At 34.8% G+C, this 18,248-nt stretch overlaps 4 protein-coding genes across 7 annotated transcripts; 3 read left to right on the forward strand and 1 right to left on the reverse strand.

The window, feature by feature from the left end:
* Nucleotides 1-160: 160 nt before the first annotated feature.
* Nucleotides 161-3,088, forward strand: Sf3a2 (splicing factor 3a subunit 2). Its single transcript, XM_065345655.1, has 5 exons — nt 161-528; nt 660-793; nt 867-996; nt 1,112-1,239; nt 2,682-3,088. Exons 1-5 carry the CDS (start codon nt 375-377, stop codon nt 2,964-2,966), a joined length of 831 nt encoding a protein of 276 aa, XP_065201727.1. The 5' UTR covers nt 161-374; the 3' UTR covers nt 2,967-3,088.
* Nucleotides 3,089-6,223: 3,135 nt separating this feature from the next.
* LOC135832412 (actin-5C) lies at nt 6,224-8,854 on the forward strand. The gene is made up of 4 exons (XM_065345651.1): nt 6,224-6,397; nt 6,800-6,935; nt 7,046-7,285; nt 7,367-8,854. The coding sequence occupies exons 2-4, from the start codon at nt 6,810-6,812 to the stop codon at nt 8,129-8,131; spliced, it is 1,131 nt and encodes a 376-aa protein (XP_065201723.1). The 5' UTR covers nt 6,224-6,397; nt 6,800-6,809; the 3' UTR covers nt 8,132-8,854.
* Nucleotides 8,855-11,591: 2,737 nt separating this feature from the next.
* On the forward strand, nt 11,592-15,810 carry LOC135832410 (apoptosis inhibitor 5-like). Of its 4 annotated transcripts, none has more exons than XM_065345648.1 (11): nt 11,592-11,978; nt 12,059-12,220; nt 12,299-12,464; nt 12,528-12,688; nt 12,758-12,955; nt 13,023-13,217; nt 13,298-13,452; nt 13,535-13,760; nt 13,830-13,995; nt 14,067-14,207; nt 15,719-15,810. In XM_065345648.1, the coding sequence occupies exons 1-10, from the start codon at nt 11,880-11,882 to the stop codon at nt 14,162-14,164; spliced, it is 1,626 nt and encodes a 541-aa protein (XP_065201720.1). In that variant the 5' UTR covers nt 11,592-11,879; the 3' UTR covers nt 14,165-14,207; nt 15,719-15,810. The 4 variants fall into 4 exon arrangements, with proteins under 4 accessions (XP_065201720.1, XP_065201719.1, XP_065201722.1 ...); XM_065345650.1 differs by having other exon boundaries at nt 11,593-11,978; nt 14,078-14,207; XM_065345647.1 differs by lacking the exon at nt 15,719-15,810 and having other exon boundaries at nt 14,067-14,448.
* LOC135832416 (mediator of RNA polymerase II transcription subunit 7-like) lies at nt 14,833-18,213 on the reverse strand. The gene is made up of 5 exons (XM_065345656.1): nt 16,912-18,213; nt 15,922-16,110; nt 15,558-15,848; nt 15,272-15,477; nt 14,833-15,106 (listed from the first exon to the last, which is right to left on the reverse strand). The coding sequence occupies exons 2-5, from the start codon at nt 16,108-16,110 to the stop codon at nt 15,007-15,009; spliced, it is 786 nt and encodes a 261-aa protein (XP_065201728.1). The 5' UTR covers nt 16,912-18,213; the 3' UTR covers nt 14,833-15,006.
* Between the last annotated feature and the right edge of the window lie 35 nt (nt 18,214-18,248).

The raw sequence follows: 18,248 nt of genomic DNA on the forward strand, positions 1-18,248 counted from the left end.
CAGTTTTGTTTGTGCATTTTTTGTTTGTGTTGTTGTGTGTGTCTGTGACTCTGTGTTTTGTTTGAAAGTGACAATTTTAGCCGTTTTCTTTTCGCATACTCCGAGTAACTCCGAGTAAAAACGAGGTATTGATTCCTGACATTTTCCCACTTACGCTACAGTGCAAGTGCAAAAATGTCAGGAATCGACACCTCGTTTTTACTCGGAGTTACTCGGAGTATGCGAAAAGAAAACAGCTTTTGAAGATATTGAAGCGAAGTCGAAGAAGTGATAAAAAATTTCAACTTCTTGATGAACGAGCTAAATGATTGAATTTAAATGAACTCAAAAATTTGTTAAAATAATAGTAAAGTGACAATTTGGTATTTCAAGTCATGGATTTTCAAAATCGACCCGGTGGAAAAACAGGCGGCGGTGGAGTTGCATCATGGTCGGAAACGAACAGAGACCGGCGAGAACGTCTTCGCCAGTTGGCTTTAGAAACTATAGATCTTAATAAAGATCCTTATTTTATGAAAAATCATTTAGGTTTGTACATTGACTTCAAGTAATTATGTTACTTTTCACAAACTTTGACAAATACCGAATTTTTGTCATTTGAACACCCTCACACCCTCAGATTATCCTTTGATTAACCCGACTCTCATGATTCATTTCAGGTTCTTACGAATGTAAACTTTGTTTAACGTTACACAATAATGAAGGAAGCTATTTGGCTCACACTCAGGGTAAGAAGCATCAATCAAATTTAGCCCGACGTGCTGCAAAAGATTCCAAAGATACACCACTTCAAGTGAGAAATTCGCAAACATGATTTTGCTCTCTATCATTCTATTTGTGTATATATCTACCTTGTAATTTTCCAGCCTGCCCCCGAAAAACCTAGAATTGAACCTAAAAAATTTGTAAAAATCGGTAGACCTGGATATCGAGTAACGAAACAGCGTGATCCAGAGAATAGCCAACAGAGTCTATTGTTTCAAATTGATTATCCCGGTGAGTTTTTCACTTGCTTCACTAATACCCTAATACATACGTAACAATGCATTTTCTGTTATTCTGAATTGAAAATCATAATGACGAATTCGTGGGATTTCTTTTGTATTCGTAGAAATTAGAGAAGATGTTCGCCCGCGCCATCGTTTCATGTCAGCTTACGAACAACGAGTCGAGCCACCGGATCGCAAATGGCAGTATTTATTGTTTGCAGCTGAACCCTACGAAACAATCGCATTCAAGGTATTGCTTTACTTTATTTCGTCACGTAAATATTGTTTGAAGAATAAATTCGATTTTCTGGGAAACTATTCGCCAGAAAAAAATCAGAATTGTTCCGATGATAACTGCTGATTTTATATCGCTTGCGATTTAGGTCATTGCAATGTCCTATATTTTCGTTTCAGATCCCTGAAAATTGAGTAAAATTAGTTCAGTAAAGAAAATAGTCCAGGAGAATTAGCATTTCATAGGGAAAAGTTTGATAACGAACTGAATTTTGGTATACGGGGGTTTTTTTGATACGCTGAATACGAATTTTGGGTGTCCGGGTGAATCCGGTGTACGCTTCCCCCTTTTTTGTGGACTCTAAGCCCCCCAATTCGATTTTTGGCGTATTACTCCGAAAATATGCATTTTTATGCAAAAATGCTTCTTATCGACTTTGTTCTCCTCTGAATTCCCCGTCAAATGAGGGGTCAGCGAAGTTTCCAACCCCCCGGGTGGGGGGTGGGGCTAGAACCTTTCAAAAAAGGGGGTTTCCTGAAAAATACATAAAGGCTATAGGGACCTAAGAGGGGTGAAATGGTCCCCAAAAGCATTCGAGTTGATATTAGCATGGAAGATGGGTACCATTGAGAAACTTCCGCGTAAAAATTTCAGATCCACGCCACCTCTTTTTGGGAACCACCTCGTTTCTGAAATTTCAATAACACTTCTCTCACCCCCATTTTAACCGATTTTGAACTTTCAGTATGTTATGTATATCCTTAGTAGGTATCCCCACAAAAATTTTCAACCCCCTCCCCTCATATTTACCCCTCAAAATACAGTTTTTCAACTTATTTTGTGCTTTTTAACAATAGTAAAAATGGGAGGGGGGCAAGATTTTCAAAATCGGTTAAAATGGGGGTGAGAGAAGTGTTATTGAAATTTCAGTAAAGGGGTGGTTCCCAAAAAAGAGGTGGCCTGGATCTGAAATTTTTACGCGGAAGTTTCTCAATGGTACCCATCTTCCATGCTAATATCAACTCGAACGCTTTTGGGGACCATTTCACCCCTCTTAGGCCCCTATAGCCTTTATGTATTTTTCAGGAAACCCCCTTTTTTGAATGGTTCTAGCCCCCCCTGGGGTTGGAATGACCGGGAATTCAGAGGAGAACAAAGTCGATAAGAAGCATTTTTGCATTAAAATGCATATTTTCGGAGTAATACGCCAAAAACCGAATTTGGGGGGCTTAGGGTCCACAAAAAAGGGGGAAGCGTACACCGGATTCACCCGGACACCCAAAATTCGTATTCAGCGTATCAAAAAAAAAACCGTATACCAAAATTCAGCTTGTAATCAAACTTTTCCCTATGACCCCATTTTTTGAGCTAATTCTCCTGGACTAAAAATGTTGATCCATATTTTTGAGAATGTTTCTATTATTTTTCAAAACAATCGTTTTTGATTTTTTTTTCAGGTACCAAGTCGAGAAGTTGATAAATCAGAACAAAAATTTTGGACTTATTGGAACGCGGATACAAAACAATTTTTTTTGCAATTCGCATATAAATTGGAATCCAATAAACCAGTCGTAAATCCGATACCTCCTCCACCGCCTCCTCCACCAATTTCTCAACTCTCTCAAATGTCTGTGCGTCCTACCCCTTCTGTAGTACCACCTCCTCCTCCAGCCATGCATCCCCCTCCTCCCCCTGCGCTTTTCAATCCAGTCCCTCCGCCCTCTGTGGTTGCTACAAGATAGAAAAATTATCGCGTCTCGCTATCAAAATTGCTTCGATCAGGAATGAAAATAACGATTATCTTAATCTGTATGTAATTTTTTACATCTTTGTATATAATTGAATATATCTTGATAAATGTCAATTGGGTTCTAGTTTTTGAAAAAAGTAAGAGATAAAAATATAAAATTATCTATACTATTTTGATTTTTGAAAATGATAATTGAATGAAGGACTTTCTTTTTGAGGCCAAAACGTTTGTCTTTATTTCTAAACGATGGTTTTATTTTTTTAAGAGCATGTCTAACGTTATCATGTAAGCCGATAAGTTTCTGATTAATCTTACGAATAATCTTGTATTAGTACTTGAACAAAGATAATGAATCGATGGTAGAAATTGAGAGTTAGTCAATCATGAATTACTAGAACCGGGGAGCTGAGTTTATTGAAATGGTCAATACGAACTTCTTTCAAATTGGAAATTCGAATAACTATTTCATATTTATGAAAGAATTAAGTAGAAATTGACGAAATATGTAGCCTAGAAAAGTTAGGAGTATATTCTGCTGTGTTTAGAAAGCACAATATCGACAATCGTTCTCATACGATCAAGTTTATACTATTATCCGTGTGCATTTTTGTTTTGTATAATAGCCTTGATTCATTTCCGTTGTTTTTATTTTCGGGAAATTGAGCCATACGTGAGACTATAGATACACAGCACACTATACAAATTTAAAGTATGCACGAGTAGAATACACATGCATACCTGTATGCAGCATATAACCCCACCCTTCAATGTGATCGCTGTTTCGATCGATGAACTGTTCCTCAACTTATTTTATTCCTATTTTGAATCGATTGATAGGCAAGTTTTGCGTGCAATCAGAATAACTTTGCGATGAATCATTTATTTTTCTTTCAATTTTATCGTTTTAACGTGACATAACTGCTTAAGAAGGAATCATTATTTTTTTGAAAACTTAATTTTTGTTGATCACTAAAAGCGTAAATACAAAACGTAGATAGGCGTTTTAATTATGATTCTGCGGGAAGAGAAAAGATGTTAACCAAGGTACCTAAACCGGGTGAACGTTCCCGTGTGTGATAATAGTATATTATGCAACTAGGGAGGTAATGTGATTTTCAACAAAATGGTTGAAGATCACAATATTTCCCCAGTTCCATAAAATAATTTACGTTTTTTAGGGAGAGAATCGCTAATTTGTCCGCCGAGCGATTAGCGAGCGGGAGATAATGTAGTAGATTATCTCCCTAGAAACGTAAAAAAGTTTAAATGAATTTTCCAAATTTTCATCAGAATAATATTGAAAGAAATACGATTATTCATGTTACCTACTGTTTTTGGACTTGAAATTTTGACTTACTTTGGTATGTTTTTTCACTATATAGACCTAATATAAAAGAATACCTTACCATGAAAAATAATGTATCGTATAGGTAATAGGCAGAGCTACTGCTTACATTTCCTTGAACTCCATAATGATAAAAGGTAATATCTTTCAGGGCCATCGGGGGTACAAATGTACCTACTGCTTTCCGAATACAGTTTGCTTACTATGTCCTAATGTAATGGCAGTACCTAGGAACTACAAAAAATTTATATTTGTCTTGCCTTGAATAATCAACTTGCAGCGTACAAATGACTCAAATAGTACATATAATGATTTTTAATACGAAAAATTACAAGCCATATCAACTCAGGCCGATTATCATCAAAAAAAGCGCCAAAATTTTTTGAATTTTGATCATAGGCTATTGAGAATTTCCTCGAAAATGAAAATTTCTGAACCAAACTAGGAATTGATGAATGACAATGAGGCAAATTGTTCAAAAAAATTTGATAGGTGAAATTATTCAGAAAAATTATAGGCCTATAGCTACGACAGCATGATAGGTTCGTGCTCCGCGTATTATGTAGGTAGGTATCTATCAGCGAGATTATAAAAGAGATTTCCGGTTATGGTACCCGGGTGGAAGGATGGAGAAAGGTGCTGTGCTGTTTCAAAAATTTCAGTTTCACCATGATATTGAGAAACAAATTTCGAAGTGAGCTACATGTTGTGTGTTTGAAGTTGTACGTACCTACATACAACTTAAATTTTTCTTTTAATTACCTAACAAGCCCCTACGGAAATTATTTAAGTGAAAAAGTGGGGAAATATTTTCATTTTTGAATAGGTAGGTATACTTAACATATTACAAAATTGTGATCGTTGGAAAATTGAATTTTCTCGATGGTTATGAATTTTTTTCTATTCTTGAAAAAATTGCAAAGTTTTCAGAAAATTGACGGTCTTTCCATACGATGAAATTTAATTTTCTGTAATTGCCAGTGATTACGTACTCAAACATGTACGTCTATAAGTACATACGTGTACCTAAACCTACGTACTTTCTATCAAAAATTATTTCATTCCATTTATACATAAATCGGTTTTATCGCAAGAATACAATCATTTCAAATCGACATCACATGCTTCGCGAGAAATCATACATTGACGTAAACTGGCTTTTATTTTTTTTTAAATACATACGTGTAAAAAATTATGACTAGATCGGTTATTTATGGGGAATATTTAAACATCAGCAGTAATTACTTTCGCAACGACTTTCCGCTGAACGAGGTCATCAAAAGTTGGTCATTTATTAGAAAAAGATTAATCGAGTATCCGCTCATATCATTGGTATTCGGAATTCATGATTAGTTTTTTTTTTATCTATCCAACATGATGATTCATCATTCGCGACGCATGATCATCAGAATTTTTGTAAATACCGGATGAAATCATTATGTGACCGCCAGGCCGCGGGTGGTTAAAAAATTAATTTTTCGAATCCATCACTTTGCTACACTGAAATGGCGTCAATTTAACGAATGGACAAATTTACAGAAAAATTGAAAGATATCGCGCAAAAGATCAAAAGCACAATATTATTGCATTATTATTCAAATTTATAAGCCGAAATACTTCTTAAACTACTCAAAGGTAATACGAATTGATCAAAATGGCTCTAAAAAAGTGTTTTCTTTTAAATAGAAGAGGAAATAAATTGCAGAGAACGTATTTTTCTATGGATTTTAACCTCTTTGTATAGTTCTTCGAATTCAATGAATAATACGAAAGAAGGCGTGCCTTCTGATTCGATTATCATTCACCACGTTTCCAGTAACGAAAACGATGGGAAAAACAAGCTGTGGAGGGTGGGGTGAAAGCATTCGAAGCTCTATTTCCTTATATGGTCATCATTTGCACACTTCGTCACTGCCTGAGTTTACGGAGATAGGTGATTCGTCGGTTACGGTTAGTCAGTGTGAATACGATAGTATATTGTTCAACTGCTTTTGAAAGATTTCAGTAGTTCTGTTACTCGTTGACGGTTAGTTTTAAAGTTTTAGTTGTTTTTCGGTGTTAAAAAACTCTTTAATCAGGTATGTGTTAATTTATAATAATACACTACAGTTCTAAATACTTCGGTATCGCAATTGACTGTTGAATGTTTTCGTATGAATGAGTTTCCAACCGTCTCAATTTCGAACGCCCAACATGGCCGGCTTTTGAAAACGTGTATCTTGTTTTGAGTTTTTGCCGTAAAGTATACTTTTACAAGATTCGACCGAGTTTGATTTTTATTTGGGTTCGTGCGAAAATTATGTGGGTTAATTTCATGGTTATTTGTTGATGGAAGTTTTTCTTCATTTGAGGGTGTAGTTGTACACGTACGCCAGTTTCATTTCCGACGGTTAAATTCAAACGTCAAACGATACGCGTGCATTTTTCATTGTTAGGTATTATTATTGCATTTGTGTTAATGCCTAACGTTTGATTTGCAGATAATTCATCATGTGTGACGAAGAAGTTGCCGCACTCGTAGTTGATAATGGATCCGGTATGTGCAAGGCCGGTTTCGCCGGAGATGATGCTCCTAGAGCTGTATTCCCTTCGATCGTCGGTCGTCCAAGACATCAGGTAAACGATATATTTTGATATATGACGATGTTGGCCTATATTTATATTTCGAAAGTTCGTCTATAATTGTATCTTGTTTATTGCAAACCTAATATTATTCGTTGTATTAGGGTGTTATGGTTGGTATGGGACAAAAAGACAGTTACGTCGGTGACGAAGCTCAGTCGAAAAGAGGTATCTTAACGCTGAAATATCCCATTGAACACGGTATCGTTACGAACTGGGATGATATGGAAAAAATTTGGCATCATACTTTTTACAATGAATTGCGAGTTGCCCCCGAAGAACACCCTGTATTGCTTACCGAAGCTCCATTGAATCCGAAAGCTAACCGTGAAAAGATGACGCAGGTATGTTGATAACACTATGCGTTAATTACTAGCCTTATAAGGTATTGTTTTGTGCTAATTCCTTTCTCGAATTGTTTACAGATCATGTTCGAAACTTTCAACACTCCAGCGATGTACGTTGCCATTCAAGCTGTACTTTCATTATACGCTTCCGGTCGTACAACTGGTATCGTTTTAGATTCCGGTGATGGTGTTTCTCACACCGTACCCATCTACGAAGGTTACGCCTTACCACACGCCATCTTGCGTTTGGACTTAGCTGGTCGCGATTTAACGGATTATTTAATGAAAATCCTCACCGAAAGAGGTTACAGTTTTACCACAACTGCCGAAAGAGAAATCGTACGTGATATCAAAGAAAAATTATGCTACGTCGCTTTGGACTTCGAACAAGAAATGGCCACCGCTGCGTCATCGAGTTCGTTAGAAAAATCGTACGAACTACCCGACGGACAAGTGATCACCATCGGAAACGAAAGATTCCGTTGTCCTGAAGCTCTCTTCCAACCTTCATTCTTGGGAATGGAAGCTTGCGGTATTCACGAAACCACATACAACTCCATAATGAAATGCGACGTTGATATCCGTAAAGACTTGTACGCTAACACCGTCTTATCTGGTGGTACCACCATGTACCCCGGTATCGCTGATCGTATGCAAAAAGAAATCACCTCACTTGCGCCATCGACGATGAAAATTAAAATCATCGCTCCACCTGAAAGAAAATACTCCGTATGGATTGGAGGTTCTATTTTGGCTTCGTTGTCGACCTTCCAACAAATGTGGATTTCCAAACAAGAATACGATGAATCTGGTCCATCAATCGTCCACAGGAAATGCTTCTAATAGTATCGCGTTCTCTTTTTTTATTATTATTTTCCAATACGAAAAAACCAAAATAGTATGCATTTCCTGTCTTTTTTTTATTTATATAAATTTATATCATTCATTCCTTAACACACCTGCATTATTTAAAATTACTCGGTAATTGAAAAATATTTTATCTTATTTATTTTTTTTACTGTATTTTAATTTAATTAAAATAATTTTTATGTTTGCGATGTTGAAAAAAAAGTTAATTTAGAATGTTCAGTATGTGGTGGTGTTCTGTAAAGTACCAACGTTGAATTTCGTATCTCTCTTACATTGCATTCCTCTTTATGTTTGTTGATACTTTTTTCCAATTTGATTCGTGTTTGGTCGCGATGTTTCCACGATATGTTACACGTCCTGTTACATTCCAAATGCGAGTTTTTGTAATGCGTTTTTTTTTCTATGCATATATACATGTGGATATATATTTTTAACGTATTGTAAGGTGTTAAATTAAAGAATTTTCGATTATAAACGTATTTAGCTGTTTGAATTTTTGTGTTTCACCACCGTATAGTTTACCCTTACCGACTGCTTGTGGTCGATCCTTTATTTCATTCCAGTAAGTTTATCGCTTCGGAGATTTATCATAGGCTTGAATGTGGCTTAGCTTAAGATATGAATTTTTCTACGATAAATGTAGTATAAACAGTTTTTTTCTCTTTTTTTTTTTAAATAAACGTTCGAAAGTCTGAACTGTATGTTTCATTAGATCATGTTTTCTAGAAATTCAAGCTATTTCGAGTTAGGCGAGAAATATTCGTATAATTTCTTGGTAAAATGTTATCATTAAGTGGTATTTTATTACGTCAAAAGTTATAAGTATTAATCATGGTACTAGATTTGTCATCGTGTCACCTTCTCGAAAATGGAATGTATGCAGTATGTAGAAGTCAGGTGATATGAGTCGAATGTCGAATTCATTCGCCAATGGAACGCGTCAACGAGATGACGTAGGCTTCAGACTTCGGATACATACTATTTTTGGTGGTGCGGACGCGGTTCTTAGTTGGTAATGATTTCAAGACTCGTATCTTGTATTGCAGTCTTGCATACCAGATAGCCTTCGCATTGTATTTGCGCTTACATACATGGTCATACTTACGTTGATTTGTTACTCTTCTACTCGTACATGTACATCGCTATAGTGAGGATACTTGAAATACGAGAAATGACCAAATTGAATGGGCCTCAACTCGAAGCACAGAGTCGGTGTATGAAGTATGAACCTTCAGTTAAAGATGAATGACAATTTTATAGGTTTATGATTACAATTAAATGAACGACATGAACTTGTATCGTTGCGTTTGGTTTTGCGGATGTACATCTGTGTTCGCATAGAGGTAATGACATTCAATTTCAAGGTTTACATAGTCCTGTGACAATCATACCATTTAAGCATTCAAGTCAATGTCTCCGTAAATTGTGCATAGAAAACAGGCAACAGATACGCGTACAATTAAAAGATAAGGGTTAGAAAAGCAGGACCTGGATCTTCACTATTTCAATCTTTTTTTTACTTCTGTTTAAGTACCTGTATGATACGTACATACAATGAATAGGTGGGTAAGTTTCATTTCAACGAAAGGGAACTAGTTGACACTTGCGGTTTTCTTTTTTGTCCCACTCTGCCGCTGCCGCTGCCACTTCATTCAGAACTTTATCAACTTTATAGATACTGTCTACCTACACTTACCAGTTACCAATGAGTGGATGCTAGGCCTGGGCTGAGAGACTGATAGTGAGACCACTAGCTGAGGCCAACGACTAACCGGTTCAAATTTAGTGTGCATAAAACTGTAACTTAAAAGCTTGAATAAACACGTTTTGTTTTTTCTTGTAGGGTAAACTTGGTAATAAATTTATCTTTTTTAAATAAAGCGCACAGATGGGTAAAATAGGTATATAGACTAGCCTAGATTTTTGGACTATTTTTCCAGCTCAAATCACTCAAATCAGTTAATTTTGGCCGATATTTTTGTTCCTCAATTATCGTACGCCCAATTACTCCACCACTTAAAATTTGCCATTTGGACCTTTGTCAATTTTTTCCATGTTTCATAATTTTTATTTTAAAAAATTGAATCGCGCATCTTTGGAAATCATTAACTTTCCCTTCGGACTTTCGCATATTTTTTTTAGCCAAAAAAATGTCATGCGTTGGAGGGTTTTTAAGTGTTCTTTTAAAAATTATTTGGGAAATGGGAAATTGCACATATTTTTGTTTTTGCCTTTTTAAAATTGTGAATTTTTTAAATTCTCCAAAATTGAAACAACGAATAACTGAATGAACTGTGTGATGCGTTTCGATTTGATATAACACTAAGCCTATATGACTTTTGCTTCGGTTCGCTGAGCCTCCTGAAAGGATGGTTAATGGTTCCCAAATTCAGCCAAATTGGACCGATTCAATAAAAGTTTGATTGTGAATCAGAGAAAAAGTTGACAAAATTGAAAATTTGATTCAAATTTGGGTTGATGGTGTGAGTGAGCATCTTCTATGATACATTGCGAGAAAACAATTTACAATTTTTCGACTGACGCGCGTTGACCGATTTAACCGGGAAAATCGTGAAAAAATCCGTTTCTCGTAATTCGTTTTGGTCTTTTACCTACCAAGAAATTCTGTTTTACATTGGAGGATTGGAGGTGTGATAAGAATAAGATAAGTAAGTATACAAAGTATACACATTGCAACTAGTCAAGACAAGACTCAAGAGACTGCAGGTGCAGGTGCAGCCGTGCAGGTACATACTTTTTTATGATTGCACCTATGAAAGAATTTACCAAAAGCAAATGATTAATGAACGACCAGTCGAATAAAATAAAATAAAAATAAAAAAAATGAAAAACATTGAAAACGCGAATTTGCATTTATTAAATTTATTTCGATTTATTTGCCGAATTATTAAATTGTACCACAACCATTCGCAGTAGTGATGGCAACGATCGATAGTTTTCACTATCGATAGTGTTTTCGAGTGAAAATTTCAATAGTTTTTACTATCGATAGTTTTTTCGGTAGTAACAAAAACTATTGATACTATCGATAGTTTTTTCGATAGTTTTCAATTTTCATTAAAAACTGATAATGGATGTGATTCCACGAGTTTGGAGATGGAGGTTCATTATTACGTTTTTTATCTGAAAAAATCAAGGGACATCATTTTGAGAGAGAAAAAAAGAAACAATACTTTTTTTTATTGAAAAAATGAACAATAGCGATCCTTTTTTACAAAAATTTGGTCAAAAATGCAATAAAACATTGGATTTTCGATAGTTCGATAGCATCCAAAAACTATCGATAGTTTTTTCAATACTTTTAAAAAAAACTATCGGTCAAACTATCGATAGTTAAAAAAAACTATCGATACTATTGAAAAACTATCGATAGTTTGCCATCACTAATTCGCAGCATGACAAAATAAGGCGTAGTACTCCTCCTCCCTACAGTCTATATAACACAACAATACAAAAAAAAAACAAAACAGTCGTGAAAGGATTTTGTGATAGCTTAGATTAGCAGTAGTACTAGAGCCATACTAGAGCCTTAAGCAGTAGTTAGCTTTCCATTAATCCATTTCCATTTCCTTCTGAAGTTCTGATGTAATCCTTCATTCCTTTTTCCTTCCTTGTACAGCTTAGTTTTATTTATCAGCAAATTTGATCAATTTTGTGTTAGTTGTATGTATGGTAGTTCAATCAATTGAAAATTGAAGCGATGGCGACTGAACGCGACCCTGCTGCAGATAGTATTGAGAAATTGTATAAAAACTATGAAATATTGGCCGATGCAAATTCCAGTGGTAATATCAGTGAAGTAAGATTTTATCAGTACTCTTACAATCTGTGATTATACGTGCTATATTCAAATTCCTTAATTGATATTTTCATCATCAGCATGAAAAGGAGTACATGGAAATATTAGCAGCTGTGAAAGGTTCGCCGAAGGAAAAAAGACTAGCTTCTCAATTTATAGCTAGATTTTTTAGGAATTTTCCTGCATTTGCAGATCAAGCTCTTGAAGCTCAGTTGGATCTATGTGAAGATGATGATGTTTCTGTAAGATTCAGAAAAAATGTTCGCATTATTCATTACTAAATTCAAGTTACTCATTCTTTTTTTTCATTTTTCTTTCAGATTCGGAAACAAGCTATAAAAGATTTGTCGTCTATTTGTAAGGATAGTAAAGAACAAGTTCCTAAAATTGCTGATATTTTGGCACAATTGTTGCAAGCAGAAGATCTCTCTGAATTGACGACCGTTCAAGAATCCTTGATAACATTGTTAAAATTTGATGCTAAAGGTGAGAGATTAGTAGGTTTTTACGAAATTATTTTGCGTCTACTTCATATAATTATGATTTCAGGTACATTGAGTGGAATTTATTGTCAACTTCTGACTGGAGATGATACAGTACGTGAACGTTGTGTTAAATTCTTGTGTAAGAAAGTGGTTCCTATGGATCGTAGTATAATTGATAAAGCAGCGGAAGATTATTTAATTATTGAAACGAAAAAAGTTTTGCAGGTACCTTTGCTGGATTTTGAAAGTATCCCTAAAACTTTCTACTATTATGAAATGATTCTCATTTTTTAGGACGTTACCGGTGACGAATTCATTCAACTTATGCATATATTAAGTTGTTCACGACTAAGCCAAACACCTTTGGGACAAAAAGAACTTGTAGACATAATCGCTGATCAAGCTGAACTCGATCATCCGTTCGATCCTCAAGATGAAAGTCAAGTTGACAGAATAATTCATTGTTCATATTGCGCCCTTCCGTATTTTCGCGTATGTCGTTCAATCCAATGCACGACAGAATGGTTTTTCTGATAGTAATAAAGAATGAATTTTTCAGATGGTAAATTCTAATAAATTCGTTGCATTTATCATAAACGAAGTGCTATCTCAGTTAGATAAAATTTCAAAGGAGATGAAAAATTTCAAATTCGTTCACTTGGAATTACTGAAAATATATGCGGAATGTTGCGCTTTTTGCAAAACATTGTCCAATGTTGAAGATATTGTTGCAAAGACAATTGATTTATTATATGTGAGTAGAGCATAGGTAGATATAAACATTTTCGTAGCGTAGATTCGTTTTTACTTTTTATTTATTAAATTGTTACCTAGCGTTACGTTCCGCATCCGCCTACCGATGAAAACGCGGAAACTAATTTTGAATTCACTCACATAGAAGCTGCAATGTTCGCTTTACATCAGTTAGGGCGAATACAACCAGATGTAATAAAAGTGGATTCAGAACTTTACAGAGAATTAAAATTACGGTAATTTATGATAAGTCTCTGGTTTATTCGTTGGAAAATTCTGCGTCAACTTTCATTCCAAATTTTAATGTTCATTTTTCAGATTACATTTTCTAGCATGTCATGTACAAGGTTATATAAAACCTTTACGCGAAGATTTAAAGAACAAAAGCAAAACAGATTTGAAATCTGACGCAGAGAACAAATTGAAGGTTGCAGCCTTGAAAGCAGCTTCAAACATCAGCACCATGATTAAGGATATATTTCATATTCCTCCGAGATACAAAGCTGAAATTTTGTTGTCTTGGAAAACATCTGTTGCTGAACCTGTGAGTACATATAATTTTTCTCCGAGTACAGCTTTGTTTGAAATTATTGAATGTGATTTTTTTTCGCAGAAAACTTTGCCTGAAAATATCACGAAAAATGAAAAGAAGAGAACCGCGAGTAGCAGTAACTATAGTCAGGAAGATGGGCATTTGTCGTCGAAACAGAGCCGACCTAGTGGTCGAGAGTTATACCATCCCCCTAGTGGAAAATTCAGTACCAAAGTGTCCGGTTACGGTAAGTTCAAAGACCCAAAGTTGAATAGAAAAATGTCAACGACACAGTGGAAATATTGGATTTCATTGCAGATGTTTTTCAGGTCCATCGAGAAGCAGTAACTGGAGCAGTAGTCGTGTTCGCAGTAATCGTAATTTTAGGGGAAGTTCGAGATGGCGTTATTGAATAAAACTGTGATTGGTTCAAAACTTATTGAACATAAATTCAATTAAGTACATATTATTTATTTGTAAATAATTAAGTCGCTCTTTTTACTGCACGAAACCTTAATTAATAAAATTTTAGAGGAGTTAATAAAAAATACACATGTGAGACGTGTCTCTAATCAAAGTTTCATGCAGTAAAAGGAGTGAATTATTTAAAAATTGTGCGAGAAAGGAAGACGACACTACATTTTTTTGACTCTAAAATTGTAAATTTTTCATTTTCAAAATAGAAATATTTTTACAAGAATGGTATGTTTTCGTGGGAATTTCCAACAGAAAGTGTATTTTTATGCATTGATGAATTCATATTTCTAAAAAGAAAAAGCCTAAGACTTGACCACTTTTACAATTACGCCTAGCTTCAAAATAGGTTTAAAGAAATTACATGTATTTGAATTTTTTAATGAATTAGCTGTAAGAAAAACAGAATTAAGATGTTAACTAATGTGACGGTTCTCTAATCCATGGTTTCATTTTTCACCATTTTTATCGATTTGGGTCTTCGTTGTGGCTCTTTAAAAAAAATAACCCATCAATCAAGATCTTGAAAGAACCCATTCCCGAAGACTGACCTCGTTTGACCCATCAGGACATGTGCCAGGTCATGAAATGTTATTATCTTACACATTGGTACGATTCACAAATACTGTAATTACAATACGCAAAATTTTTACAATAGTTACAAAATAACATTACACATATTCAAATATACAAACAACGGGCATCTTGCCCCACATCTATGAATAACAAAATTCAATTAGGTAGGAGAATTAAGACTCGAAAAATCCATTATCACATACTACAACTAAACACGCGCTAGAACGCGGCCAGAATGATTGCTTATATTTTCAAAGCCAAAATGAGTTCTTCCCTTTCCTTTGTCGTGACGAATGCTCTGAACTTTCCTGAAAAGGTGAAAAAACAATTTTTATCAAATGGAAATATTTTTAATCGGACACTTCGCCGGTTCGCTACCAAGAGGAGTCAAAATATTGATGATCGGTATCTATATGTAGTGCGAAAAGAGGTAATCAAAACCAACCACGTGACTATAGTATTAAATTACTTACGGGTTTCTTTTCTTTTTTTTATTCAGTTCCATGGAATCTAATATTTGGCACATTAATCGGTCTTCCGGTGTACAGCTATCATATTTATCCACTTCTTCGGTTTTCTCGGCATCACTTTCATCCATAACATCGGTGGTTGCCAAAATTCTTGAATCTAATTCCGAATCGGGAAGATTTTCCAACGCTTGTTGCAATATTTCATTAGCCTAAAACGTTAATTTTTACAAACAGTATTGCATTTAAAAAAAGCATAGATGATGACGAAGTACATCGATGTATTATTTACTTTGTCCAAATGCTTCCTAAATCTGACTGCAGTTTCGATACGTTGCCTTTTTTGTAAATCCAACATTACTCTCAATGTTTCTCTACCTTGGTGAGGACGAAATTCATTGAGTAGGTGATGAATATGGATGAATAAAATGCTTATATCTTCGACTTTTTCAGGACGTTTGGGAGATTCAGGGGCATACACCAGAAGATCTAACAAATCCAGAAAGTTGACCAATAAAGAATGATTCAACTTCTTCAACTCTCGACGTCGATCAAAATGTTGAGGATATAGGCGTTTAATTCCCTGCAGAGGCCATCAAAATAATGATTATGAGAACGGGTGGTGAAAGAATCGCAAGCAAGCTGTAATGAATTACTTGGCTTTCAAGAGGTCTTATGATGGAATCATCAGCATTGAATGTTCTTCCAAACATACTGTAAGTATCTTGAATAAGAGGAGGAGGTTTTGGAGCACGTCCGCGTCGAATATTCTCATCGCTAAACAATGTGATATATTGAACAGGCGGCAGTGGAAGAGAGCTCACTTGTTCTTGACTGGTTGCCATCTGTCACAATGAGTTTTGAAAAAGAGAATTACATTCAAAATAATAAAATGAAATTGCACGTAGGTAGTAGGAACCTGCAAAAATTTAACGTGGTCCTTCGGTGATTGAGGGTTGCGTTTCACTTATCAAGGCAGAGAATTTCAATCTTTTTTTTTTCGTGTTCAAAAGCACTAAAGTAAAAACTTTTTGCGCAGAACGATTAATATTAGTTTGTTTAATATAATAAAATATTTTAAAATGATAAAAACAGTATATATCTGCATTTGTTATAGTTATTTCGGAAGATGTCCAGACTGACGGTTTTAAAGACATTTCTCAGCGAAAACTGAATGAAATTGGATGATTTTTGGATATGTTGTTCATGAAAGTGCCCTTGAGGCTGCTATGTTGCCCTTTTTTTCAAATTTGGATTTTAAGTTGCCCTTTTTTTCAAATTTGGAATGAAAATTCCAAATTTTTAAAAAAGGGCAACATAGCAGCCTCAAGGGCACTTTCATGAACAACATATCCAAAAATCATCCAATTTCATTCAGTTTTCGCGGAGAAATGTCTTTAAAACAGTCATTCTGGACATCTTCCAAAATAACTAAACAAATGTACTTATCTAATGTTTTTATCATTTTAAAACATTTTATTATATTAAACAAACTAATACTAATCGTGCTGCGCAAAAAGTTTTTACTTTAGCACTTTTGAACACGAAAAAAAAAAGATTGAAATTCTCTGCCTTGATAAGTGAAACGCAACCCTCAATCACCGAAGGACCACGTTAAAGAAATGTGAAATTAAGAACTCAGTTACCTTTATGCAACAGTAATAACTGATGAAACAAATTTTACAAATTCATTTCATTTTCAGCGGAATTGTAGACTGTTGAGTGTTGAGACAAAAACAATAACAAATGGCAATCTTGAAATTTGTTTTTTTTTTGTATCCTAGTCGTTCTCATCCTTCTCAAAAGATTCTTTCGAGTTATTTTCGAGTCTCGACTCTCGAACGGGCGAACGACTGAACGAGTGGTGATCCAATACCACCTATAGTAAAAGGCCTGAGCGCTGAATCCTTATCAGCTCTGACGTCACCACAAGTAGATGACTCGATTGTGTTTACCATTTGAATTTTAACGTATGTTTAAATGGCGAATTCGTGAAATTGAGTAAAACTTTCGTTAAAAAAGTTAATTAAATTATGAAATTCAATTAATATTTGTCATAAAATGTGTTCTAGTAATGTGGTACTGATGTTTTCAATTACAGATGGTGTTGGTTTATTTGATTTGTGTACAAAAATGAATTTTTTGCGACTCGTTTGTGTTGTGTAATTTGAATGAATAGTGATGTAAACTGTAGATTAAAATGAAAATTAATGTGTACTAGTGTGTTGTACCGGAATGATGTTGTAATGAAATAAGTAGTTAGTGAACAATGCAATCGCATCAAGTTGGAGAAAAATCTACAATACATTTTAATTTTCAAATCTACTTCTTAGACCAGCCATGCTAAAGCTGCTATGATGGATAATGGATATTAAACTAGAAATCATCAGTATCTCAAACCAATTGAAGCAGCTTTAAATTCCAAAATACTTAGGATGGATTTCAACAGGCATAAATACAATGTTTGCAAAGAATTTCGAGAGAAATCTCCGTCATGTATGCAATGTTTGGTGATCGTTTCGTATACCTTAGTCTTTGAGTTGGAGATTATGTTCGCGTATATTCGGTAATATTTACAATAATTTGTATGTGTTGTACTTCTTTGCTATATTCCTCATTGTCAGCTGTCATCCTCCAGAGTTTTTCTTGATATTCTTTTAGAAATTAGATCATAAACGAGTGTAGTTCTCATCTTTAATGATAAAAACAGTGTTGATTATGAGCTTATATTTACTTATTTTTCCATTCAAATCATTCCCTCTTGATCTCAAATTGATTATTAAGTATCAGAATGTGATTCAAAACGCAAAATAAAATGTTCTCAGTATTTATTTCGTTCTAGTGCATTAATATTTCATTCATTTCTATAGTGTTATCGGAGTACATACTATCTATTAGTGATGACGTCACAAAACAGCGCTCAGGCCTTTTACTATAGGTGGTATTGGGTGATCTGGTGAAATTAATAGCTGTTTTCTTTTCG

This window comes from Planococcus citri, chromosome 1, assembly GCF_950023065.1.
Source record: "Planococcus citri chromosome 1, ihPlaCitr1.1, whole genome shotgun sequence".
NCBI lineage: Eukaryota > Metazoa > Arthropoda > Insecta > Hemiptera > Pseudococcidae > Planococcus > Planococcus citri.

Coding starts and splice junctions, on each gene's coding strand:
- LOC135832410 (XM_065345648.1), top strand. CDS start 11,880: ATGGCGACTGAACGCGACCCTGCTGCAGATAGTATTGAGAAATTGTAT. Junction 11,979..12,058: donor CCAGTGGTAATATCAGTGAA/GTAAGATTTTAT, acceptor TTTCATCATCAG/CATGAAAAGGAGTACATGGA. Junction 13,996..14,066: donor TACCAAAGTGTCCGGTTACG/GTAAGTTCAAAG, acceptor ATTTCATTGCAG/ATGTTTTTCAGGTCCATCGA.
- LOC135832412 (XM_065345651.1), top strand. CDS start 6,810: ATGTGTGACGAAGAAGTTGCCGCACTCGTAGTTGATAATGGATCCGGT. Junction 6,936..7,045: donor TCGGTCGTCCAAGACATCAG/GTAAACGATATA, acceptor TCGTTGTATTAG/GGTGTTATGGTTGGTATGGG. Junction 7,286..7,366: donor ACCGTGAAAAGATGACGCAG/GTATGTTGATAA, acceptor AATTGTTTACAG/ATCATGTTCGAAACTTTCAA.
- Sf3a2 (XM_065345655.1), top strand. CDS start 375: ATGGATTTTCAAAATCGACCCGGTGGAAAAACAGGCGGCGGTGGAGTT. Junction 794..866: donor CCAAAGATACACCACTTCAA/GTGAGAAATTCG, acceptor GTAATTTTCCAG/CCTGCCCCCGAAAAACCTAG. Junction 997..1,111: donor GTTTCAAATTGATTATCCCG/GTGAGTTTTTCA, acceptor TTGTATTCGTAG/AAATTAGAGAAGATGTTCGC.
- LOC135832416 (XM_065345656.1), bottom strand. CDS start 16,110: ATGGCAACCAGTCAAGAACAAGTGAGCTCTCTTCCACTGCCGCCTGTT. Junction 15,849..15,921: donor TAAGACCTCTTGAAAGCCAA/GTAATTCATTAC, acceptor TGGCCTCTGCAG/GGAATTAAACGCCTATATCC. Junction 15,478..15,557: donor TTAGGAAGCATTTGGACAAA/GTAAATAATACA, acceptor TTAACGTTTTAG/GCTAATGAAATATTGCAACA.